Here is a 26,728-nt window from a genome sequence, read left to right on the forward strand (position 1 = left end):
GAGAAGGGGCCACGAGGTTAGACTGTTCCAGTGAACCCAAAGGCACAAAGCCTCTTACTGCCCTGAGGCAGCGCTCTGAAACCAGTATCGGTTAAGATGAGTGGGTTATTAAGTAGACCTAGAAAATCATTCTTTTTCAGGCCAGTGCTGCCCAGTACAAATCTAATGCGAACCCCAAGCACAAGCCACATACACGTGTTTAGATTTTCGAGTAGCCACATTGAGAAAGGTGAACAGAAGGAGCCACCACCACCTGCTGCCAGTCTACTTGGGTGTTTCGTCCCGGTGGGAACATTTGGGTCCCGGCCCCGCACGACATACTAGACGGGCAATCCGCACACGCGGACTTTGCAACGCCAGGCTGACTTGGTGACCGCAGGTGAGCAGAGCGCCCCCACCTGCACAGCGGAGCGCATCTGTACCGTTGCTGTTGCTTTGTCGCCACAGGTAACGTCCTTCATCACGAGTGTCAGGGGGTGTGTGGGCGCCCCGGGTCGTCCATCGGATCCACGCTAGACGCCTGCGATAGAGCCGCCTCTTGTGTTGACTGGCTTTTCACAAGATCTGGAAAGACAATGAAAGCTAGCGCTTTCTTTTTCAGATGAATTGGCGGGAATATTGGCTGTTAAGCCTTCTGTGACAGTATTCGCAGTAGAGAATTTTCTCTTTATTCGGTGAGTACGGCGGAGGGGAAGAAAAATCTGCCGCCAGACACTGTCATGGCACCTGAAGTGATGATAATGGTAATGATTATAGGGATGATAGATAGAGGAACTGCTGTTTGATCAATATAGTAAGTTATTTTTGTTTCGATACGAAATGTTGAAATACTAAACCGCAAGGCATTGTCCATTTTTATTCACTGCTCTTCAGAGAGCAAATGCAAAGTGACAGAAGGGTTTGAATAACAATAGCAAGCCAACCTATAGAATAAGCCTTGTGAACTGATGCCATTAACGTGTGTCATGTTTCAAAAGACGAACATGTTGTTTAATTTGCTCTTTTAAAACATCCACAACAAGCTCGCTGAGCGTTTAAATAAAACAGAAATCGTCCATCAGAACAGAAGGAAACTATCTGGATATATTGGTCACAACTTGCTTGCCAGCGTTTCTGACAGCAGCCCTCTGCTGAAGGGAAAATCGCACAAATTGCCAGTTATTATCATTTTTAATAAATAAGCCTTCTATCCTCTCCCTCCCTCCCTCCATCCCTCTGGCTTCTATGCGATTGTGCTCAACAAGCATATTTTCAGTGGGACCATTTCTATTACAGAGTGATTGAGCTCTGATTTACACATCAATTACCCACCTTCATGGAGGTTTTCGTGCTCCCCTCGCTGACATCAATGAAGCATAACTGCGTAAACGCTTTATTTCATACCAGTTTCGGATAACTGAGACTGATAACTAATCATATCAGGAGACAATGCGCTAGAACACAGGAAACAATAAATGCTTCCCTTTGAAATCGCATCATTCTTTATGAGCTCACCATTCACATGCTTATCTCAGCCATCCATTTCTTTGTGTATGGCGCTTCCTCTCACTGGGTATCACAAGTGCAATTAGGGTTTTACCCTTGAATACCAGCACCTGCAAATACCAAACTCTCCTCTTCCCGGCTCCCCCAAAGAGCAGAAAATCTCACCGTTCTCACGCCACTGCCGTAGACCAGTTTCGCCAGGCATGGGCCATCCGAGGGACTGGCTTGGCTGCAACTTGAATCCTCTGTTCACTCGTCCATGTTTGTCCCACGGGATCATCTTTGGTTAGCGTGTACTTGAACGGGCTGATGGGCAGGATGTCAACCCCCCCGTCGCTCGAGGACCAGCTGCAACGCACCCCACACCAACCTGAGAATGTTCCCACAGCACTTTGTTCCTATAGGCACGGCATATGTCACCCTATACTACGATTCTTTGGGAATGGATTTGCCTCCCCTTCTGGGCTGTGAATTTCTCAAAGAGTCGTACTGTGTCTTATTTTTTTCTAAGCACCAAACATGGTGCCTGATGTGACGTAGGCACCCGGTAAATGTTTCTTGATTAAATAGACAAGTTAATTAATATATTAATTAATATGTCTCTGTCAACATTTGTCACTGAACTTGGGCAGAAAAAATATGTTTGCCTGTCGTTTGTTCATTCAGTCAGTCAAAAAAAATATTTATCGAGAGCTGAACACTGAGCTTGGCACTTTTCCAGATAAACGGGAAGCAAAAAATGCGTCAATTCCTCTCTGGTGACAGTCTCACTGAACACCCACAGTTCACTGAGACAGAGCTGGAAAGGGGGGAAGGAGGAGTGCGGTGCCGGAGTAGAAGGGAGAGGAATAGGTGACAGTTCTGAGGTCTCGGTCATCTGCCCGCACCGGGAAGCGGCCTGGCGTTTTCATCGTGAACTGCCTCGGAGACGCGTTCTGAGGGTGTCTTAGTTTGCTAGGGCTGTCGTATCAAAGTACCACACACTGGCAGGTTTAAACAAGAGACAAGGATCATCTCACAGTCTGGAGGCTAGAAGTCGGAGATCCGCGTGTGGGCAGGGTGGGCTCCTTCGAAGGCCGTGACGGAAGAATCTGTTCCAGGCCTCTTCCCCGGCTTCCGGTGGTTCGCTGGCCATCTTTGGGGCTCCGTGGCTTGCAGCAGCGTCGCCCCCTCATCTGCCTCCATCTTCACGTAGCGTTCTTCCTGTGTGTCTTTGTGTTCAAATGTCCCCTTCTTCTAGGTCACCAGTCATATCGGAGTCCGGGCCCACCTTCCTCCATGATGACCTCACCTTAACTTAGCTAACGTCCTTCACGATGACTGCATTTCCAAGTAAGGTCACCTCCTGAGTTCCGGGGGTCAGGGCTTCACCCTACGAATTTTGAGGGGAACACACTTCAGCCTTTGTCAGACACCTCATCAAGGCAAGGGGGAGAAGTGGGACCCAGGAGAAAGTCAGTGTCAAGTCCACGTGATCCATGAGAAAACAAGCATGGTGTCATGACAATAAGTAGACGCCTGGACAAGCTGGCTGTGCCCCGCGGGTCTTTTCTGCAGTCCGAATGTCGTGTTCCTGGCTGTATGCTCAGGCCAGAACCCCGGTGGTGGCTGGGGGTGTGGGGGAGGTGACTGCGCCACAGAGAGGTGGGGGCCCAAAGGGTAAGCCTTTAGGGGGTAGAATTTGCCTGGGTAAAAATTAGTGAGTACACGAGGATCAAAGGGTTGGGTGAGACATGAAAATAGAGTCAGCCTAAAGCTGTCAATTATAAACTGCTGGTTAAGGGCATTAATTTCCTTAGTTTAAAGGTAATTAAGAATCTGATTTCTGAGAAAATATTGTTTTAAATTAAGCAGTTATTGAAATTGTCTTGCTTATAGCTAGCTGAAAATAAAACACCTTTTAAAAAGTGTCCTTTATGAGAAGCCAGGTTCTGTGAAGGCTTTGACTTGGACAAGAATTCCCCATATTTAATGGGCATGGAGAGGAAATACTTCAGGCAGCTTTTTCGTAATTCGAAAGACAGAGCTGCGCTGTGTAGGTCGGCTGCGGAGGTAACAGGTGTGGAGCTGGGGACGTGGCACACGGGACGGCGCCAGGACCCACTGGGGCTGGACAGGAGATCCAGCGAGAGCAGAGGGTGAAGCCAAGCCTTGGCCAGCCAAGCGGGGCCTGCCGCCTGCCACAGGGCACAATTCCAACCAACACTGAAGACCTTCGGAGCCATTGAGGACGCTCAAGGCTTGTCGCCGCCGTCTCACGTGTGGACCCGTGGATTCGTCTTTTTCTTTTTTTTCGTTTCCCACAGAATCATTTCTTTAAAAAATTTTTTTTAAATGTTTATTCATTTTTGAAAGAGAGAGACAGAGCGTGAGCAGGGGAGGGGCAGAGAAAGAAAGAGACACAGAATCCGAAGCAGGCTCCAGGCTCCCAGCTGCCAGCACAGAGCCTGACGTGGGGCTCGAACCCACGAACCATGAGATTGTGACCTGAGCCGAAGTCGGACGCCCAACCGACTGAGCCACCCAGGCGCCCCTGAAATCATTTCTGATGACGAAAATTCCCTTCAAGCAGATCAAGTCTTAGATCCAGAAGCTCCTTAAAGCTCAGCTCTAGTCTCAACTCTGGTTAATTTAAAGAAAGAACTATAAATGAGATCATTTCAAGTCGACACTAAAGAGTACACAAAGAAACAGTGGACGAATAAACAAGAAAATAATAAAAATGGTTACGTTTGATTGGCAGTGGTGAACAGGATAGGTACTTGCAAGAGTGGGAGTGAGAATGCTGTGTAACATTTTGATTTGTTTATAGTTTTAATGTTTGAACCAATTCAAGAGTCCTAAAGCTATAAGTACATACATTTACTGTATTCACTCTCTCACTGCGGCTATTCGTGGCGATTGTATCCACTCCAGGCCCTTACTCGTCTTCGGGAAGTCCTTTTGAAAGGTTCTGAGTCATGCAGTTGTTCGCCGCTCTCTTGGTTTGGCCACATTGAATGCGCAGTGCTTGTAAGACGCTGGATTGTGCTACCAAGGGGTCAATGAGCCAGAAGAAGTGATAGTGAATTCTCATTTTTGACGAATGGATCGGAAGTAGAGTTCTCTTTAAGTGATTTGCAATAAAAATGGAAAAGGGACGCTTAGCCGCGGAAAATGTTATGAAAGCAGAAAAGAAACTTGGGGATGTTTATGTATGTATTGTGCAGCACGGTCTTCTTGTAGCGGGGTGCCTGAGTATGGAAGAGGAGGGGTGCTTGACATGAAGTTGAAGGAGATACAGGCACACTGTTGTCAACGGAGAGCTAACGCATTGTGAGCTGTCGAGGAGAGGAGGAAACTAACACTTGGTGCGGAGACAGATCCCTCTCTCTCCTTCAGTCATGGATATGGGACCGTGTCTCTTCACCAACGGTTATAGTGGGTGAGGACAAAAGAATTTAATTTCACTGCAAAGACTGCCTTTAAAGTACATTTCGACAGGCTTCTAGAAAGTTATTGATAAGCTGAATGCTGCTGCAGGCGGATGGGAACCTTCCGGCTGCCGGACTCATGGTCATGCTGTATAAAAGTGGCATTTCCATTAAAATGGAATCCTCCAAAAATGGAATTTTAGTGCACTCTTAGAATATTGTTGATCATCAACATCCACATTCGACCTACTAGGGTCTTCTTTTAGGCTAAGGGGGCGGCCTCGGGATTCTAGCAGCCTCCACAGCGATTCTGCTGGCACCACGTACGAATTGTGTGATGCTGGGCCTGTTAACCTCCCTGGGTTTCGTGCAGCTCAGTTTCCTCATCTGCAAAGTGAGGATGGTAGGTACCTCATCGGAGTTTTTGTGAGGATTAAGGAAGATCATGGTCACAAAATGCCTATCTTGGTGCCTGGCACGGAGCAAGGCATCAACGGAGAGTAGCTGTTGGTGTTACTGTTGTTCTGCCTGACAAGTCTATGCTTGTAATAATGGCTTTTTGCCTTCAAGGCATGTCTGCTGACATAGATTAGCAATGTAGATTTCTGCATAATAGAATACATCTGTTCCCTACACAGCCTGGTTCTTGATTTACCTTCATGTTAGGCCCATCAGATTTAAGCATGCCCAAGTGGGTCCAATAGAGGAGATTATATATGAATGATCCGATATATGAACACCAGAAGTTGTTTCATATTGGATGCCTGAGACCCACTCTGGGCGATTCTGATGCACTTGGTCTTGGCACGTGACCTGGGCATGAGGATTTATAAAGTCTTCCCTGGGTGATTCCCATGCACAGCCAACGGTGAGAGCCAGATGACAGAAGATTGAGAATATTTAGAAATATTTCAAATTAGGGGCACCTCAGTGGCTCACTTGGTTAAGCGTCCCATTTATGCTCAGGTCATGATCTCAAGGTTTGTGGGTTCAAGTTCCACGTCGGGCTCTGCACTGACAGCGTGGTCTCTCTCTCTTTTTCTGTCTCTCTCTCTCTCTCTCTCTCTCTCTCTCTCTCTCTCTCTCTCTCCCCCCTCTTTCTCTGCCCCTTACCCACTCATGCTCTCTCTCTGTCTCTCCCTCTCTCAAAATAAATAAAATAAACTTTAAAAAAAGAAAATCTTAAAAAAAGAAAAAGAAATACTTTAATTGAACAGGTAGAATTTTAAGCCTCATGTCAGTATTAGTTTGTGAATTGAGTCTGGGCATTTGGTGCCTCTATCACAAAGGTCAGTTTTGAGTCCATGGAGAAAAATTCCCAGGGGATATCTGATGGGCTTCGTGGGCCCTGTAGCAGTATCTCAGACTTTTTGAAAGAGCCCTGGGTTAGGAATCAGATGAGTGGTGCCCTGTCTCATAGTCTGGAGCAATTTTCCGAGCCTCTGGTTCCCATCCTTAAAAGGAAACAATATTCCCTGCCCTGCTAATTTGCCAGACGTTGGTGAGGTGCACGTGAACTAACGTGCAGTGAAGTTTTGTGTCATGAAGGTGAAGTATGGTCAGGGTACCAGTGGTCTTGCCCATGACAATGTGAGCAGCTCCTAGTAGTTTACAAGACCCTTTCTCACCCCTCATCGTGTTCAACCTTTACACCACCTGCAGGAAGAGGGAAGAGAAAGGTGATTCCCATCTTACAAATAACAAAACTGAGGCTTAGAAATGGAAAGTGCTTTAGAAATGATCAAGCGACGTCGAAGTGAAAGAGGTAGGGCCCCGGCTTGGATCTTCCGAATCTGGATGCCGTCATTTCTGGACACCCCGCAGAATCTTCAGGAACCACAGAACCTGTTTATTTGGTTGCTGTCGGGTTTGGTTTTTACTAGGTCTTTGCCATCCCTAGATGTGATCAATTGTCTTTACCGCTTGAGTATTGGATATATGTTAGAAGCAATGCAGCATTTGGGGAGTTTCATAGGCTAGTCAGAATAATTGTATGCTAAGCCTAAGGCAAACACTTTTAAAAAAAAAGTCTTTATTTTCAGAAAGAGAATGCGTGAGTGGGGGAGGGGCAGAGACAGAGGGAGAAAGAGAATCCCAAGCACGCTCCGGGCTGCCAGCACAGAGCCCGATGTGGGGCTTGAGCTCCTGAACCATGAGATCACAGCCTAAGCTGAAATCAAGAGTTAGACTCTGAACCGACTGAGCCACTCAGGCACCCCTGAGGCAAACACTTTTTAAAAGCATTTTCCTCACGATATCTGTATTTGACATTGCTTGTTTGTGTATAGGAAGCTTTACACCCCAGTGAAATCATTGTAAGCTCCCAGGAATGAACCCCCTTAATGAGCATGGAGTAACACAGGACCAGGAATATACAGTGGAGTACTGATCCATGCTACAGGATGGATGGACCTTGAAAATACCATGCTGTGTGAAAGACGTCAGGCACGAAAGACCACATGTTACATAATTCCGTGCATATGAAATATCCGGAATAACCCAAGTCAGAGAGAAAGCAGATTAGTGGTTGCTTAGGGCTAGGCTGGATGGGAGGTGGTGGGAGGTGATCACCAAAGGGTAGAGGGCTTCTTTTTGGAGCTATGAAAATAGTCTAAACCTGTATCATGACAGTAGTTGCAGAACTCTGTGAATATGCTGAAAACCACTGGGTTGCACACTTTAAGTGGGTGAATTGCATGATATGTGAACTATATCTCAGTGAAGACTGTTAATAATTTGTTTTTAAATGAGAGGGTGGGGACTGGGAGTTAAGGGGAGCTAAGTGACAGACATAAGACTAGGAGAGTGGTTCTTGGAATGTCTGCCTCACCGCACTGGAAGATGACCTTGGCAAAGCTTCTGCATGATCTGAATTTTTGCTTTTGTTCCCAGAGGTGGAGGGAACAGGGGTATCCCTGAGATGCCTCTACAAGGAAATATTGAGCCAGTTTCCCGCCAGGACTTCTGGGAGTATTGGTGTGTACTTTGTTTTAAAAAAGCACAGATTACAGGCGCCTGGGTGGCTCAGTTAGGCGGCTGACTCTTGATTTCGGCTCAGGTCATGATTTCACGGCTCCTGAGTTTGAGCCTCACGTCGGCTCTGTGCACACAGCACAGAGCCTGCTTTGGATCCTCTGTCTCCCTCTCTCTCTCTGCCCCTCCCCCCTTTCTGTCTGCCTGTCTCTCTCTCTCTCTGTCTCTCAAAACTAAATAAATGTTAAAAATATAAAGCACAGATTTAAGAAAACTCTAAGAATAAGCACTGCCCCATTTCCCTAAGACCTAAAGATGTGTAGAGTAAAGGTCTCCTTTTTGTTCTGATCTCGATTTTTTAAATGTATTTAAAAAATTGTTTTAATGTTTATTTATTTACTTCGAGAGAGAGACAGAGAGCATGAGCGGAGGAGGACAGAGAGGGAGACACAGAATCCAAAGCAGATTCCAGGCTCTGAGCTGTCAGCACACAGGCCGCGAGATCATGACCTGAGCCGAAGTTGGATGCTAAACGTACTGAGCCACCCAGGCGCCCTCGATTTTTTTTTTTTTTTAAATGAGAGCCAGCCACCGTCTGTGGGGAGTCCATTTGCTGAAGAGACTGGTTGTATGCAGAGGTCTCAATGAATCCTGCTGTCTGAACATGACTTAGAGGTTCTACTGATTGTGGAAACTCCTTTTCAAGGCCATGTTCACATGTCCAGATCCCAGGTCCTCATGTGTCTCCCCTAGATGTGTAAAACAACTATGACCTGCTTTTAGCTTTATTTCAGAGTTTTGAATTTAGCACTTTACATTTAAGTGCCCATGGATATGAACAGTATATAACTTGGGGGTGATTTTGAGGGAATTGAATAGCCAAGATTCATTCTTGCTTGCTTGCTTGCTTTCTTTCTTTCTTTCTTTCTTTCTTACTCACAGAAGCTTTGTAAAGATTAGGTCAATGTCAAATTAAAAATAGGACTAGCTACTGAAAAAAAAGTGCCACTTGGAGCTCTGGAACATGTAGTGAGTATAAATACAAATCTCATAGAAGGCAGAGATTCATTCAGGAGACCCATAAGGAGTGAGTTATAGCTTACGTTTGTCTCTTGGGTGAATTAAATATGTATTTTTTTATGCCTTTACAAAGATATTAGCCAAAAAAAAGGTATTTTAGTGCCAGTTGAATTAGAAAATGAGTAAATCCTGTATTAGTTAGCAGTGTTTTTAAACAAGCTGGTCATTTAAAGATATCAGTGTTTTTTATTAATGTGTCCCCAACTAGCTTTGTAAAATAACTGAATTAGGCAAAGGATGATTTTTGAACTTCATGGAATCCACAAAGCAAATGGACTTCAACTGGGTTTTACTCTCCCTCGCTCAGCTTCTCTCCACAGATGTAGTTCATTTTTACAATCCCTTTAGGGTCTGTACGTTTGGTATAAGGAAACGAATGGTTTTTCTATACTCGAATCCAAATTAAATTCCTAAAGTTTTTTTCCTACTGGCAATTTCTAATCAAAGACAATCCTGAGGGAAATTGACCCACAGAGTGCAGATGGGACTGATACTTCTTCTCGATGGAAGCCCGGGCAGCAGAAGAGACAGAGCGTGGGGTATTTGGAAGAGACTCGTTTGGGCGCTGGAAAACCTGGTTCTTGCCTCCCGGTGCCGCCACAGACCTGCTGCGAGGCCCATTACCTTTCTGAGCTCAATTTCCTCATCTGTAAAATGAAGAGACCGGGACTGCATGATTGCTACGGTCTCTTCCTGTTCTGACAGCCTTTGTTCTAAAAGACTAGCCTGTGCCGTCAGCCCGACTGCGCTACCACCGTGAGCTAATGAAGACAGCACGATGGAACTTTCTCGATCTCAGCGAATCTGCATGTGCTCTGGGTTTTCTCGTCCTCGGAGTGCACCTGTGGCTTCTGGTGATGAAAGTGGGAGTTGCCTGTGTACGTGATCGGGTTTAAGTGCCAGGATGGGAGAGTATCTGAGTGAGAAGGAGAAGTCACCTTTGCGTTTACCTGCGTGAGGCCTTGGCAGGAACCCCCCCGCCCTTCTCAGGAGGGTCTTAGCTTCCTCCCGTGTTAAGGAGGGCAGTCTCTCTGTCATTGAGGCCAGGGCAACAGACGGGTGGGCAAAATCGGAGCTAACAGAAAAGCCCCATTCTAGAGAGAAGCTTCTCACCCTCACGCCCTGCACGGATTCCAAAAGGGAGAGGGGCTCTGGAGAGATCTCTCTCTCTCTCTCTCTCTCTCTCTCTCAACCTTCGGATAATTAAGACTCAATTGAGTTGTGGGTGTTGGGTGGTTTTCATACCACTGTAATGTGACCAATTTCATCATTTCCTGGAGTAAAAAGTTGGAAGAACATTGTATAACTTGCTATCAGGGAGAGGCCTCGAGTTGAGTTTTGGCTCAACCCTCCCCGTCCTCATCAGGGTGAGTAAATTCGGATTGTTCGGACCAATAATATGGCGATTAATCCTGATTTCTGGCTTGAGCGTTTCTTCATGGGCTGTGGAGCCCTTCTTTCCTCTGGGAAGCGAGCCTGGGCAGGTGAAGGTACATCCGGTCATCAGGGGACGGTCACAGAGTTTCCTGGGGCCTCTGCGGGGCTCACACGTTCCGACACGACCTGCGTGAATCAGAAGCACTTTAATTGAGTAGATAAAGAGGGCCTCATAATTATAAACTGCAGTAGGTATAACAAGAGGCTAAATACACGGCTGTGGTCTTAATTAGCCGGTGCTTCGAGTTACTAATTCTGGTTTCAGTCAGAAATCGGTGACGTTCCCCGCCGCGAAAGCCTCGTCACCGCGTAGTTCGTTCCTCATCAGACCTCGCCGGGTGAAGCTTTCAGCACAAGGCCGTGCCCAGCGAAAGGGGAATGCGTTGCAGAGACTCGGTTGCCTTCCAAGGGCAGGGGAGCTCTGTGGAGATGACATTCATTCTCGCCAGAGATGCGAGGCTTTAACCGTCCTCCGTGACGCGGGTTACAAAGTGCAGCAGGCAGTTTCCCGGCACCAGATAACACCCCTGTGCGCCCTCAGTCTGCTCTTCCCGTTTCCATCTGGAATTTGGTGGCTAATGCGCTGCTGCAGAACGGAGCCAAGAGCCTCCCAAGAAATCGGAGCCGGGTCGAAAGCGTCCAGAGGTGCCCCGGCTGCCGGCCGCTTGGACGGCTGTCGCGCGAGTCCAAGCGCCGTCCCCTTTGCTTCTCCTTCCCCTTCTGTTCCTTCGGGGGTTGAATTCTGCCTTTTCCCTCAGAGGAGAAGGAAGGTGGTTCGCCAAGCCGGGGCACCGGAGGGCTTCGGTTCCCTTCAAGGGAGGATTAAACGTGACCCGTGGGCCTGTCATTCTGGGCTGTCGGGTGCGCAGAATGAACGGAGGGCTAGAAAACGGGCGTCTTGCTCGCGTTCCTTGGACGCCTGAGGTGCGGGCTCTTGTTTCTGCATGTAGAGTCGCGTGCTGGGGAAGGGCAAGGAAATGAGGTGTCTTCCTTTGTGACAGGCCTTCCTCCCCCCCCCCCCCCCAGTACTGCTTTAACTCCTTCGTCCCCCTCCATGCCTGACGCCCTCTCTTTCTTACATTTTGACACACGGATGACAGGCTGGGGTTACGAGCGGCCCGCGGATGGTGCTGAGGTCGAACTCGGGCTCCGTGTGCACGGTCTGAAGACGTCGCCAGGTCTGGCGGATTCCCACAGCGGCCCTCCAACACGGTGGCAACCGGTTGGGGTTCTGATCTCAACTCGTGGGTGGAAATGAGAGCTGATGCCAGCGACCGTAATACCTGCGGATGGTGTCTGAGACTACGAGACGTAGGCTGCCTTCCTTCCGGTATCTGGACTTGGCCTCGTTCTTGACCGGACGGGGCCCAGATGTGGGGTCTGGGCTTTGTGTGGCGCTCCGGAGGGTCTTTGTGTTTTCCCGGGCAGCGTACGATACCATTTGCCGAGCGCTCTTGCGACCGGCCCGGCGAGCTCCTCTGTGTCTGGCATTGTTTGTATTGTGAAAGCATAATGTACGTTGGAACATCCTTTAAACGTTGCCACTTTTTAGATCGGAGAAATGAAGTGTTGTTGATTCGGAAGAGAAGGCTATCAGAGTCACTTTGAATGTGTCAGTTCAAGGATTCCCGTGGAGAAAGGTGGATGATTAAGTGTAGTGGCATCTCACACTCCACGTATATCAATATCTAGTTAAGCTGCCGTGGATATTTCATGCTCTGTGCCCTTATTTTGTAAATTAAAAGTTCTGATACTCATGAGCAGACTCGGCTCCCAAGGATAGGCATTAAGGTTTGGGATGTATTCAAAACCTGTCGACTGTACTCGTAGATCAGCGTATCTCTTGTAATTCCTTTAGCTATTACGTTCATTTGCATGCCAATTATCTAATTAAGTCTTAACATGGCGGTATTAACATGGGGAAGGAAAGCAACATTTGTACAGCACCTGTTAGGCATTTTACGTACGTTCATATAATTTAAATTTGCCCAGCATATATGTACTCGCTTTGAGTAAGATTTCAGTCAAAATTAGGGGATGGGGAAACCCAATGGACAAAAAGAATTCACCACTTTTGAGACTTCCGGATTATCGTTTGTTTGTTTATTTTGAGAGAGAGAGTGCACAAGTGTGGTGGAGGAAGGGCCGAGGGGGAGAGAGAATCTTAAGCAGGCTCCATGCCCGGTGCAGAGCCTGGCACAGGGCTTGATCTCACGACCACGAGATCATGACCTGAGCTGAAACCGAGAGTCGGACGCTTAACCGACTGAGCCACCCAGGTGCCCCCACGTTGTAGTTTAACATGTACGTTCTTGCCTGATGAAGAAGACAACTGTTTGCTTCATCAGAAAGCATTTCCTTCTATAAAATTCAAGGTCCTGGAGTACATCTTAGGTATTGTCTGGAAGCTTTTGTACTGAACCTCCCATGGGAAAGCCTGAAATGCAATGAGTCACAGAGCTATACAGTGTTTCTAGAACGTGTGCCTTAACGTCGTTCAAGGCTCTTAATCACCTTCTTTAATTGTTAGTGGTTTGGACTTCAAGCCAGACACCTTTCTTTTGAAGAGTTTCCTTAAAAGGTTGTCACCTGTGACACAAACTATGAGAAGGCCAAAACGACACGACCAGTGTGAGAAGGAGTGTGAGTGAATGAGTCCTTTGACTCTCCTGTGATCTCATTACAACGGCTTCACTCTAACAATCCGCGTTACGGTTTGTCTGTGACATATTGGTTAATCCCTTCCCCTTAGGACTTTGTAGTATCTGTGAATTCTGAGCCCTGAGCCATTGGCGACAGAGCAACCTGAATTCAGGACCTTTCTGTGCAGTGGACTGACTTTTGGGGAGTCTCCAATTGCCTGTAGCACTCAAGCAAGGACAAGGAAAGAGGATTCTGCAGTGCTTAAAGTGGGCATGAGTAGGATTTCTAATCAGCAAGTTTCCATTTTCTTCTGTATTCCAAAGAACTGGCTGGGATCTTAAACCCACTGGGGGTCAAGAAAAGGTTTCTCTGCTCTCTATATGGTATCCGTTTGGGGAGCGTTGCCTTGCGTTGTTTTTCTTCTTATTGATGACAAGGGAGTGCTGAATGACTTAAGTGACTAATTAATCTTTTTCTCCTTTTGTCTTTTTTTTTTCATATCAGTCACTATGAACAAGACCGTAGTGCCCTTAAAAAAAGGGAATGGGAGCGGAGGAATCAAGAAGTCCAGCAAGAAGACGATCTCTTTTCTTCAGGCTTTGATCTTTTTGGGGAGCCCTACAAGGTAGCTGAATATGTATGTAATTTATCTTTCTGGAAAATGCTTGCTTGTTACATTTTTGAACACACTAATCAACGTTTAATCTATTTTTAAAGCACCCAAATCATTTCCAGGAGAATATATTTCACAAATGAAATATGTACGTACACTGTATTGGGAGCAATCGCAGGTTTCTGAGGAAGCCTTCAGAGACAAATTCCGTCTTCTTTGGGGAGTACCGTCAGATTTGAAAGGAACTAGGGAGACTTCCCGTCTCCAAGGAGTTCTCTCCCGCCCAGCACTTCCTACAGCAAGCAGTGCCCCCTTGACGCTTATCCCCACTCTGGCTATCAGCAAGGCAGCCCCTGAAGACTTCATCAGAATGTCAACGGCTATGTCTCTTTCTCCTCCCGGTCAATGCCGTCCATTGCTAGCAAGGCGTTGAGTGGTTTGAGTGCTCTTTGAAAATCGTTGCTCTAGGAGAAAGGGAAAAGCCAATCGTTTTCTCCGGTGGTTACCAATCCTGGATTAAGAGATCGCCTCAGCCAGAGCGGCTGGGGTAGCTGGCTTGGCCTTCTGGTGGTATTCTAGCTAGTTTGTAACTCCAACAACACTCATGCTGCTGAACTTTCTATGTGTGGGGTTTGGGGGAAGAATCTTGTGGAATTGCTGGCAGCTGGTTGGTGTTTATTGCCATTTAGTCGCAGTGTAATTTTCTGTAATGAAACAAAACTGATGTAAGAGTTAAAACAACAATAGAGAAAATTTTTGAGAGTTGTGATTTTCGAAGGGCACCAATTAGAAGACAATGACTTCTGGAAAAGGAAAGGACAGCATAGGCACAAATACCACTTTGGGGTAGAGAGTAAGCTGTTTGGATCGGTGACCAGTGAGACCAGAGTCTTGCTGTCTTGTTTGTGATAAGTAGGCAGCTCATGACTAAGACTCAGGTGCTTCCAAGTTCGGTGAGTCTGGCCAAGAGAGTTAGGTCACCTAACCTACCGCTTTGCAATCTGTCAATAATAGTATTAATCCTTCAAAAAGCGTTTTTCCTATCTCCATTTATTTAATGTATACAGTGCCTTTGAATGCACGCATTTAGGGATATGATCGGTTTAGCAAACACTTATTGAAGGCCCACTATGTGCTAGTCACGTCTTAGACTAAGGTACAAAGAGGAACAAGACCTAGTCCCTGCCCTCAAGGACTTCCTTGCCCAGTGGTAGACATCATCATGGTGAGTGAAGGCGTGACTGCGTGGTAACTGCTACAGAGATGGGCTGGGGAGAGGTTCGTGGAGATTTGTACCTCGTGCCAAGGAGTTCGGACCCAGTTCCGCACATGAAGAGAAGTCACTGAGGGCTTTTAAGTAAGGGCACGTCCAGGACAGACAAAGAACTCTAAAGGTGATGTTGGAAGCGTGGAGAGTGGGTTGGAGGTAAGGAAACTAGAGGCAGATAAAGAGGCCCTTGTAGTCAGCTAAGGGGAGTTCGTGGAAGGCAAGATTTAAGGTAGAGCAAGTGGGTTGAAATGCTGAGACTGGCTGCCTGCGTGGATGTGGGAAGTGTGGGACAGGAATGAATGATGCCCGTAATTTTGACTTGAGAGTATGGCAGTCTCACTAACAGACTGTTGAGGAGGAAACAGGGTTGGTACTCGTGGAGAAAAAACACAATTCTGTTTTGACCATGCCAGTGGGATATGAAGGGAGAGATATCCAGTAGGCATTGGATGGAGGGATCTGGAGCTAATGAGAGTGGTCAAGAGAGAGAGTTTGGTGTTAGCAGGCAGGGGGGGTAGGAGCTATCAGATGACTGAGTAAGAGGGACAAAGTCAGAATCTTGGGGAATAGCAACATTGAAGCAGTAAGCAAGGTGGCAAAGTAGAAGCCAGGAAAGGAACCTAAAGAAGGAGTGAATGATCACAGAGGTAGGAAGAGAAGGAGAAGAGAATCATTTAATAGAAGTCAAGGGGATACAGGGTTTTATAGAGGAAGGATTTGTTAGTTATCTGTGTCTGAGTGGCCAGGAAAGGTCAGGACTGGAAAGTGGCTGTTGGTTTGGTAGTTAAGGGGGAGGGGGTCAGTGACCTTAGGGAGAGTCGTTTAATTGTTGATGGTGGTGCTCACTGCAGGTAAGCCAAACTGCCTGGGGTTGGGGAGTAAATGGGAGGTGGTAAAAGAAAGAAAGGCAGTGGGTTTTTGTATGGAGGGAGGAAGAAAGGAAGGTAAGTTAGAATGTAAGGGAAGAAATTATGTGGAATGCAAGAGGCTTTGTTTTTAATAATGAGAGAAATGTGAACACATTTAGAGATTGATGGGAAGGACCCGATGTCCGTCGAGAGGGAGAGGGTGAAGGTAGTGGAGGAAGAGGTGAGGAGTGGGGCAGGCTCCCAGAGGAGATGAGCAAACGCAAAATCAAGAGTGTGTGAAGGGTGACCAGCCATGGTGAGGAAGAGTGGGAAGGAAAATTAGGTTGAGAGCAAAGCAGGAGAGTAGAAGAAAGACTGGGGGAAGGGCAAGATGTTGTGGCCTCCATTTATTCCGGAAAATGGAGGAGAGTCCAAGGATGATAGATGCCTTGTCCCTTCTTAAGAGGAATAACCCAGATGAGTTTTATGTCTTATCTTTGGATGAGTTAGAAAAGTCAGCTTTCCTCAAGAGTCATGCTTAAAATTCAAAATCTACTTCATGCCCAACACTATTATGAGGCATGGGACCCTTGGCTTATCCTCCCCCCCTTTATAATTTAAGTCATGTTGAATTAATGGTCTTGTATCTTTAAGGTAAATGCCATCTCTTGTTAACAAGGCCTGTGATACGGATGCATGTTCACTTTTAGATGTAAGCGGTATATTTTTGAGTAGGCAGTTATTAAAAAACCTGTTATCAACATTGTCAGAAGTTTTCGAAAGTCATCTGTCTTGCTATGACAAGAGTATATCAGGTAGGGACACTAGATGGGAACATTAGTCTAGCCCAGAGCCAGGCCGTTGTGTGATTAGTAGCCTATTGCCTTTATGCTTCTTGATCAGGAAGAGCTTTTGTTCTTCTCAAGACTGTATAGGAAAGGAATTAAGCTATTGGTTGATGACCTAGGAATTTTTTCTTCCTCCATTGCTTTGATGATCAGCTGCCATCTTGTGCTGTGTCCATGTTCAGGGTTCCCTGGGAGATCACTGGGGAGTATACCTTTCCTTTCCTCTCATACTATGATACTGGAACTGGTGTGCATCTCCATAAACTCCCCGAGCCTGGACTAGTATGGACACCCTTGGAGTGTCTGGACATGCCAGTGGCAATGGGAGTTTTAGAGCTGGCCCACGGTCCACTGGTAGAGACAAGGACATACCATAACCCCTTCCTTAGGGTTGTGGTAGGAATGCTTATCAAATTAAAAATCAGAACTCCTGGCGGTGGATCGGGACTTTCAGGAAACTTCTTGCCATCTTGAAGCCTACAACGCGGCCTGATCAGTTGTCCAATGGTGTTGGTAGTTCATAAAGTAGCCAATGAGTATCGGTCCCTAAGACCCACTGCCCTTTCTTGGCAGTTAGAAGAAATGGTGATCTCTTATCAGCCTGGCTGGTTTCTTTCCGTTCTTTGCTTCACCCGTACCGTTCCCAGAATGGAAAGAATGTTGACCACCCCTAGATTTGGTTGGTGATGGCTGCGTTTTTCGCTTATAACTTTCAAATCTGACTTTGTGCTGCGGTGCTGAGAAGGATGTGTTCAAAAGCACTTGAAGACTGTGAAGCTCTTTGCCATGTCAGGTTAGTGTGGAAAGACTGGGCGGGACAAGGACCTGGCATGTATCAAGTGCCTACCGAACGCCAGGCACGTGCTAGGGCTTTATACATGTGTGTTTAGTCCTTATGGCAGCCGGAGTACTCATTTTCCTCATGTTGACCACAAGGAATTTGAGGCTCAGAGAGGCGAGGTGACTTCTCTGCTGCTTCATATCCATGTAAGTGATGAATCTAGACCCAGTTCTGTGTGGTTCAGTATCTGTCACAGGAAGCTGTTTATCCTCCCGTAGGAGGTCAGAAGACCTGGTAAGCTTACTTCCTGTGTGACTTGGGTGAAGAAACTTCGTTCCTCTGACCTATAGTTTCCTCCTCTGTGAACTGAATAAGAATACCTGATATCAAAGAATCCCTGATAATAATAATGATGAGAAAGCAACAACAACTAACAATTTCTAGCGCTTTGCAGCTCTGCAAGAATGAGGAAAGCAAGGCACAGAGAGATTAAGTGGCTTACCCAAGGTCATTTGGGTCGGGGAGGTAGAAGGCAGACTGAGATCAGAGCTGCTCTGTTGAGTCATGTGCGTGTTGTAAGGATCAAGTCAAACGAGCTGGGAGACCTTGCTTTGAAATCTGGCAAGTGCTGTACAAGTTCAAGAGACCATTGTTATTATAATTAAAGAAAGAAATAACAACTTACAGCTTAGAGAGATTAACTGTAAAACTATTACAATTAGAGAAAAAGGAATTACTAAATCACACGCATTAGCCACAATGAAATAAAAGGAAAAAATGAGCCCCCAAACTTAAATTATTTTGTGACTTTTATTAAAAAGAAATGCCATGGTACAAATAGCCTCCTAGGACATTAGTCTTGCAATGAACTTCTACTTACTGATTTGTAGATAGCATTAGAAGCAAACTGAGGCAACTTTGCATTTCCTAAAGTAATGAGAGGAAAAAGCTTAAATGGAGGAGTGCTGTTAGTCATGAGCCACAAACCAGACGTGTAATTTATGCCTGAAAATACTTGGAAAATGCATTTCCTTGATGATGGAGAAATTGTGATTACTTAGAAAGTAATAGCTGCAGAGGTTACCTTTAAGAATCAACCAATTATCTAGCACGGGAAGGAAAGAATCGGCCTATTGAAAGAAGGCTGTAATTGATTGGAATGGCTAAATTTCATTTTTGCCATGTTTATAATGTCCAATCAAGACTGCCAAGGATACCTTGCTCCTTAATAGGATTACTAAGACTCCGGAGGGTGAAACAGAACATGTGGAGTGTGAATCACAAGTTGCTGTGGTATATAATGAGAGTGCATCGTGCGGGTGTGCATAAATGTATTTCAGGCCCCATTGGGTTTTCTGTCTGGTAGCTCTCATAGCTACATCTTGAGAAATTTAAAAACTGGTTGACAGTCACCCAGCTCTGGTGGTGGAGAGGCAGAGAGGCGACTCAGGCGACCTGGACTGTACTGGTAATTATTCGGAGATTGTTCAGTGGTGGACTTTTTGAGGCTGTGTGTCTGTGTGTCCTCTGTCCTAACCCTGCCTCGTGACTGTGTTGAATTTGCCAGTATGTGTCTTAAGCATGACCGTGGTAATTCCTACCTGTAGCCGCAGCACGTCTGTTATGCAAAGCATGTGGATCTTCTTCCTTCGATCAGCAACTCAGAAAGTGTCGCCAGTGAACTCAACCTCGAGCTGTCTGCTGTGCAGTTCCGCTCACGAGTCTCTCTGAGACCATTGCTCTGTGAGGAAGCTAGTCTAAGGGAGTGGACATCCCTTCATTCCTCCAAGTTGTCTCGGCTCCACCCCTAGGTCATTTGTGCACAGGAAATCCCCACACCTGGAGCCATTAGCCTAGCCCCCTAACTCCACATAGAGATATGCCTTCACCGAGTTAGACTTTAATGCAACACTCTCGTTTTTTGTCATTGTAAGAAAAAGCCACATAAAGATCATCTTTGCATCTTCTGTGAAATTGGGGCTGAAAAAAATGGTTTTATTGTACAGAGGTTCTTGTAACTGAACCAATGAGAAGAATTCCTATTACGTCTTAGTATCTGAAAGCCATTTGTCTTATTTAATAAATTAGGATGTGTCTGCTTCCTTCCATCTGACAAAGAGAATTCTATAAGCTGGGAGCTTTTCCTTTTTGCCTTAGCTACCAGGAAACTCAAAGTTCAATTGAATGTTCAATCACGGTAACCAAGGTAGCCTGGCTTTTGCTTTTCTGTTGATGTACCTTTTACTCCAAGCTGTCGCAAATCCTTTATTTTGATATAGGTAGGGTATGAATTATAATTTGATTCTGTTCGTGTTAGCAACGAGTTTCTGAGTACCTGATGTGCATCTGACATGGTGCTAAGCCTTGAGGATATAAAGGCAAACAAAAGGCGGTCTTTGACTTTTAAGAGCTCGTAGTTTTATGCAGGAAAAGAAATCATTACTGTAGCATACCCTGTATGATAGGAGGTTGACCTTCTGGACGTATTGAGAGCACTTTTAATTTTCCTCTGATTTTATTTACGCAGATACAGTTTTAGACATTGGCCAGGTTAGAAGGTCTCCTAATTTCAAAACCTAGAGATGGGAAAAAAAAATCTTAGCATGCATTGGAAGCCCAGATCATTATAACAGTAGACGTTAATAAAGAGACATTAAAACCTAACCAAGGTTCTCCCCATTGAAGAAAAGATGAGTGTGGGTGGCCCCTTTTTTTGCTGCTAAACTAGCTTGCTTGCAAGCAGATGAGTCTCAAGTTTCTTGAGACTTGATTGTGTTGGCCCGGAGAGAGTGAATTACTTCTCAGGGGCTTTGAGGTATTGTGGTGGTCTTTTTGATATCACGGGGCAAGGTTCTGATTCTGTAGAACTCAGTTTCAGTGGAAATTCAATGAACTTTCAATGAAAGTCCAGTAACCTTTCAGTGAAAGTTGGGTAAGTTGAGCTTTGAGCTTCCTGGTAGCTAAGGCAAAAAGGAAAAGCACTCAGCTTATAGAATTCTCTTTGTCTGAGGGAAGGAAGCATATCCAAATTCATTAAAATGAGACAACGTAAACTAAAGGTGTTTGAAATGGGAAATAAACAGTTCAGACATTTGGAGACAGCCAGGTATTAGTGTTCGTTAAGCAGTAATCTGACCCAAGAGGTAAACTGTTTGAGGGACCAGAACAACTTTGCAAGTATTTAAAGTTTGCATCAAATTTGTACTGGGCTTTCAGCATGATGAGATCTCCTTGTTTTGAACTTAGGGTCTGAATAGGACGGAGACTGGTTTTGGCTGCTACCCAAATGGTTCGTTTGTACAACGTCATCAAAGGAGACCCCACTGTATATACAAAGTTTATTCTGGCCTTAGCTGAAGACTAATTTATCCCATTAAAATGGACAAACGTAGGGATTTTTCAGGGAATAAAAATGAGTTCTGCTCATATCTATCTATTAAATATGCCTTTCAAATGTACTTCTGAAAACGGAGCCATTATTCGGCTGAGGATTGTATGGAATGTTAATTGTTTCATCACTGCTTTAGCACCAATGTTGCATGTGAGGCAATATCAGATGTTCTTGTGGATAGGAAAACTAAAATGGACGTCTATTGGATCTCTAAAATTCCCCCTCCCCAACAGAACCTTTGCCGGTTCCTCTTCTTTTCTCAGTCGCTTAAAGGTTGATGTTCCCCAGGGTTGCCTCCTGAGCCTGATCTTCTCGTTCTGTATTTTCTTTCTCTGGGTGATTTCATCCATTTCCTGCACTTCACCCTCCATTCATCTGCACCCTCTTCCATCCTCACATACAGAGAACAGCACACGGCCATACAGCCTAGGTTTAGTCTGAAATCCCAGGCTTGGATAGGCACACCCCCGTGTATGCCAGGAGATGGGGCTGTGTTAAGGGCAAATGAGAAACCTGAGATGTTAAACCTCTATCTGCAGTGGAGGCGGTATCCATGGGGAAGTTGTCACTGCCTCCCATGCATGGAGGGCACGCCTATGGCTCCTGGGAGCCAGAGGTGACGTAGGGTGGCTGTCTTCCCCATCCGGTGGTCCTGCTGCCACATGGCCCCACGGATGCCAGTAGCCGTGTTTCATTGCAATATCTTGGGCCAGGATAGTGCAGCCTAAGCACAAAGAAGTCCTTTGCCCTTCTGAATTCAACCGCTTGTTTTGAGAACACCTTTGGGCAGGTAAAGGGAATTATAAAAAGGCGCTCTCGGAGATGAACAGCTGAGCTTCTGTCAAAGTCATTTCCAAGTACGTAGCTAGCCACCGTTTTCTAGTTCTGATAGCTGTGCTTTCTGTATTACAGAAACCCATGCAGGAACTTCATTGTTTTAAGAACAACCACAGCCATTTTAACAAGATTAGTATTTCCTGCAGGGGAAGATAGAGCCGGTATGTTGATTGCCCACAGAATGATTTAGTGGCCAACATCACTTTGGAAATCTGACTTTGTTTTGATTTACGTAAGCAGCGGTTTAAGTCCTTGAATAAATTTTTTTCTGAATCATTGAAAAGACACAGGAGAGCTTGAGTCAGTGTTGATGAACAATTGCACCGTTTCAAAGCAAACAAGTATGAATCATCAATATGTACACACAGTTGCCCCCAGAATGTGTAGGCAGACACTAGTAATTTATACAGTCCTTTCATTAAAAGGAATTAGATTCGCTTTAGTCATGTTAGCTCAATTAGATGTTGAGCTTTTCTGAACCAATATATTCACGACCGCACGATTTCACCGACTTCCTTATCCAATGGGCTAAGCCTTTTTCATGGTGTAATGTGGCGCAAAGGGCTGACGTGTCAAGAACAAACATAAGTCGAATGTTCCATTACAATTCCCGGGCTCACCAGGCTGAAGTTGTCCCTCACAACGCGGAATGTAACGGTTCAGCTCCTCTGACCTAAAAGAAGTTATTTTGCTAATAAAATTCTTCAGCGAGGTCATTTAAAACTTTCTCCCAATGAGCGCGTTCAAGGATAGGCCAGGGAGTATACAAACGTTAATCACACAGCTCATTCCGAGAGGCTCTTTCCATAGTGTTATTGGGTTTTTTTTTTTTTTCTTACATAGCACATGAAAAGTATGAAATTATACGGCAGCATGAGAATTTTAAAGAACCCTATATGCTAGTCTGCTTAGGACATCTGTTTGAAACATTAACATTAGGAAACACAAACCTATTCATTCTCTCTCCTCCCACCCCCATCTTCTTGTTATTTTAGACAAACAAAGGTGATGCACTTGCCAACCGAGTCCAGAACACGCTGGGAAACTATGATGAGATGAAGGATTTGCTAACTAACCATTCTAATCAGAATCATCTAGTGGGAATCCCAAAGAATTCTGTGCCCCAGCCTCCCATCAACAAAAACGAGCCAAGCTTTCTCCCCGAGCAAAAGAACCGAATGCTCCCACCTCACCAGGATAACACTCACCCCTCGGCCCCAATGCCTCCGCCTTCTGTCGTGATACTGAATTCCACTCTAATACACGGCAACAGGAAATCAAAAGCTGACTGGCCACGGGATGGTCATAACGCTAGCCTTGTACCAGCCAGCCAGGCCAGTAGCCAGCCAAACAAGATGCAGCTGCCTGCGCAAGACCAGCCCCAAGCCCGACTGGAAGACTTCTTCGTCTACCCGGCTGAACAGCCTCAGGTCGGGGCCACCGAAGGGTCAAACCCATCCGCGAAGGAAGACAATAGCCTCAAGTCCAGTGGAGGGGATGCTTTCAAAGAAATCTTTCAGTCCGTCTCGACAGAAGAATCTGAATTTACAGTGCACGCTCCTGGGTCTCCCCTAGTTGCCTCCTCTTTGTTAGCTCCCAGCAGTGGCCTTTCGGTTCAGAACTTTCCACCAGGGCTTTACTGCAAAACAAACATGGGGCAGCAAAAACCGACCGCGTATGTCAGACCCATGGATGGCCAGGACCAGGCACCGGACATCCCTCCGACACTGAAACCTTCCATTGAATTCGAGAACAGCTTTGGGAATCTGTCATTCGGATCACTGTTGGATGGAAAACCCAGTGCGGCCAGTTCAAAGCCCAAACTGCCCAAGTTCACGATTCTCCAAACAAGTGAAGTAAGTAATTTTTCAAGTTTTGTTTGTTTCTTTCTTTTTTTTTTTTTTCTTTTTAGTTCACTTCTCTCGCCGCTATAATCAAGTATTCACAAGCACCGCTTATTTACCTTCTTGAGCCGTAGATGAGACTCTTCAAGGTCAGAGTCTGAGTCTTGATCTTCTGTGGCTTGTGACTTGACTGATTAACATTCTGCAAATACAGTTAAATCTCCGTAATGTGGAATGGCAGCAGACAAGGTCAGTCTGAGTGAATGAAAATTTGGACTTCTAAAATAGTTTCGGAGAGTGCACCTGTAGCAATATGTACAGATTAGTAACACTGGAGATTGTGATTGGTCGTAAGCAGTATGATGTCCCTGAAAAGATTGTGAGCCACCGTAGGCCTTCACTAGCAAGTAGCAGGTCATAAGCATAAAACACAGAAGTTCCTTAAGGTACAAGACCGTACAAGTGTGATTTGCTGGCATCGGAAGTGGAAGGCATTCCTTAAGAATCTTAGTTTCTTGAGTGCTTGTGGGGGCTATTCCTTGGCAAGATCCTAACGTTATCCTCTGTATCCCTCAGTCCTCCCTTCTGCACCACCTTCCTCTGCAGGTACCTACATAGCCCTCTTACACTACCTTGACCCCTTCTGTCAAAGCCAAAGGCATATGCTCAGCCACAGTGCCGCTGGGTTTAGAATGACTAACTGTCGTACCCATCTCAGGAGTCATTGCCTTATAAAAGAGAAGTCGGAGGGACCAAAGCCTCTCCCAAAGGAATGGATCGCTAATGATTGGATCCCAGGCCTTGTGGTCCCTGGGTGGGGGACATATATTGGGTGCCCCTCAGACACCACCATGTAAGCGGCTGCCTACTGCTCCTCAAGTCTTGATTGGAAGAAGCCACTGCTTTTAGATTGGATTCCTGTTACTGGTGCCTAAAGGCTTGAAAAGACGCAGAGGAAGAACGTAGGTTGAAATTCTTACTCAATAGGAGTCACAGACAGTCTGTGTGAATTGTCGCACATTCTGAGGTAGTGGTGTCTCAATTACAGAAGTCTGACCATGTGCACCTCTGGCCCTTCCGCCGTTATCCGTACTCAGCAGATGTGGGGATGTCAGAGGATGATGGGAACACAAAAGAAGGGGAGGAGTGGGGCTGAGGGTTGTATTTTCCGAGTGCGTGTTTTTAATACTGTTTCATTTCTGAGGCGGTTTCGCTTCTCATCATTCATCAAGTCTTGTCGAGCTTCCCCCTGAGTATCTCCCCAGCCTGTCACCTCTTCACCCTCACCGCCTTTCGGAGCGCCCGTGGGCACCCACAGACAGCCCCTCCTATCTGCTCTGCCTCCCTCTGGTGTCACCTCTTTTCCAAACCATCCTCCATTCAGGCTGACCCAGTGGGCTGACGTAGCCACGTCACCCCTGCTTTGCATTCTTCAGTGCCTTCTCATCGCTCCCCGGACAAGGTCCAAATCTCTTAGTCCCGCGTACAAAGCTCTTCACGCCGATTCCATGCTTCTCCTCTGACTTCACGTTTCACCGTCTCTTCGTGCACAGATGAAATCCCAGCCACATGGAGCTGCCTGTGGCTCCCCATCATGTCACGCGTTGTCACGCTTCCTTGCTTTCGTGCCTGCTGTTCTGTCGGCCTAGAGCATCTGTCCCCACCCTCCCTTGTCTTCCGGTGAAGTCCTGTTCCTCCTTCGGGTCTACCCGATTGTTCCTTTCTCTGTGAAAGCTTCCCTAATTCCACCAGGCTTACTACAGACTGCTCCCTCTGGAGTCCTCTAGCGCCTTACGTACCCCTTGACTGGCACTTACCTCGTGTATCACAGCTACCCGTTGATGTGTCTGTGTCCTCTATTAGACTGTGAGCTCCTTGAGAGCAAGGAACGTCCCATTCTTCTCTGTATCCCGAGCGCCTAGCAAATGCCTGGTACGTGGTAGCGACTTAATAAATATTTGCTGAGTGAATGAATTTGAAAATTGGTTACTTGAGTACATATTCGAAGCCACGATGTGAAGCAACTCACACGGAAAAGGTAAACGGTTGCTAGAAAATCCATCGTTCGTTGTACCCCTTTAATTGGACTCTGATCGCCCGTGTCTCGTTCTGCTCTGCTCCTGCACAGTCATTGGGAAGTCCTAATCCTAATTTCCACTGGATGACTTCACACAGGATTGTCATACTTAACATCCACAAGGAAACGTGCATTGAGAGACGAGTATAATGAGAGGCTGGGATATTGTTCTTGTCCCTTCTCTTGCCCCGGTACCTGGTGGTGTTCCCTCCTCCCACGGCAGCGCCATCACTCAGGACTGGTCTGGGAGTTGTACTGGCCCATCAAGGGGTCTGTCAGCCTATGTCCATACCTCATTAGCAGAGTGACAAGTCACAGACCCAGTGAGATTCACTCTGTTGTAATCCCCTCTCTTCTACATTCACGACATGGCTGACCCAGATTCAGAAACGACTTCATGCTTTTGCTCAGCACTCTGGCGCACCAATGAGAGGTACGTTTCCAAAGAGAGTCTGAGCTATCTTCACTCTGGAGACGATGATCCAAGGAGCAGCCTGTGTGCACACAGCCTTTGGTGACGGTACAAATAGACTTTGGTAGAGCCTTGTATGAAAAATGGGTCAGGTGCAATAGAGTCACGGTAAGAGATCAGTGAAGAGAGTACTTATTTTAAAATATTGGTCTCAAGAAAGGATTTGAAAGAGGGGTAGACACAAGCTTAGGGCCCTCAAGTCAGGAGAACATCCTGGCTTCAAAGGTAATATGAAAAGCAAGGGTCGGAGGAAAGGAAACCGGAGATTGACAGCCTGACAGGGAGCTTAGAAGGGTGTAGATTAAAACATGGGCATAAATATAGATGGGGTGGAGCATTATGGAGCTTTGCACCTAATGGAATTTATGTGGCTAAAACTCTGACCAAGGCTGGAAATTCACCCTATTAAATCTTGATGCACTTTTCAAAAGCACTTAGCGTCAGAATTCAGCCCCGGTCCCTGGCGCCGAGAGGTCCGGGCGTTGGGTTCTGGGTCCCCAGTCAAAGTAGCCATCGTTGATGAGTGGCAGCATTCCTTGGAGTTATTACTTAAAAGGGCTTGTCCAGAGAGCAGTCACAAAGAGGGTCTCTTTGTGTATTCCCATCTCTGTCCCTGGTTCTAGTGAGAGGAGGTCGACCCGTGTGTTAGTGAAGTGCATTTGGGAGCAGTGGGGGGCTGAATGCCCAGGAAACAGACCGCGTTCTAAGATACACGA

General features: G+C 46.2%; 1 protein-coding gene and 1 long non-coding RNA gene across 2 annotated transcripts in view; both read left to right on the top strand.

The window, feature by feature from the left end:
- AFF2 (ALF transcription elongation factor 2) overlaps positions 1-26,728 on the top strand; it is a 464,761-nt gene that overhangs the window by 138,930 nt on the left and 299,103 nt on the right. Inside the window, exons 2-3 of the mRNA XM_040467531.1 lie at positions 13,536-13,656; positions 22,615-23,475. Of these exons, the coding sequence (XP_040323465.1) occupies positions 13,536-13,656; positions 22,615-23,475 (982 nt within the window). The remainder of the gene's footprint in view (positions 1-13,535; positions 13,657-22,614; positions 23,476-26,728) is intronic.
- Positions 23,542-25,437, top strand: LOC121025115 (uncharacterized). The gene is made up of 2 exons (XR_005787953.1): positions 23,542-23,712; positions 24,040-25,437. It is a non-coding gene; the product is annotated as an uncharacterized LOC121025115 (long non-coding RNA).

Source organism: Herpailurus yagouaroundi, unplaced genomic scaffold, assembly GCF_014898765.1.
Source record: "Herpailurus yagouaroundi ecotype Mexico unplaced genomic scaffold, PumYag 67503, whole genome shotgun sequence".
Classification (NCBI taxonomy): domain Eukaryota; kingdom Metazoa; phylum Chordata; class Mammalia; order Carnivora; family Felidae; genus Herpailurus; species Herpailurus yagouaroundi.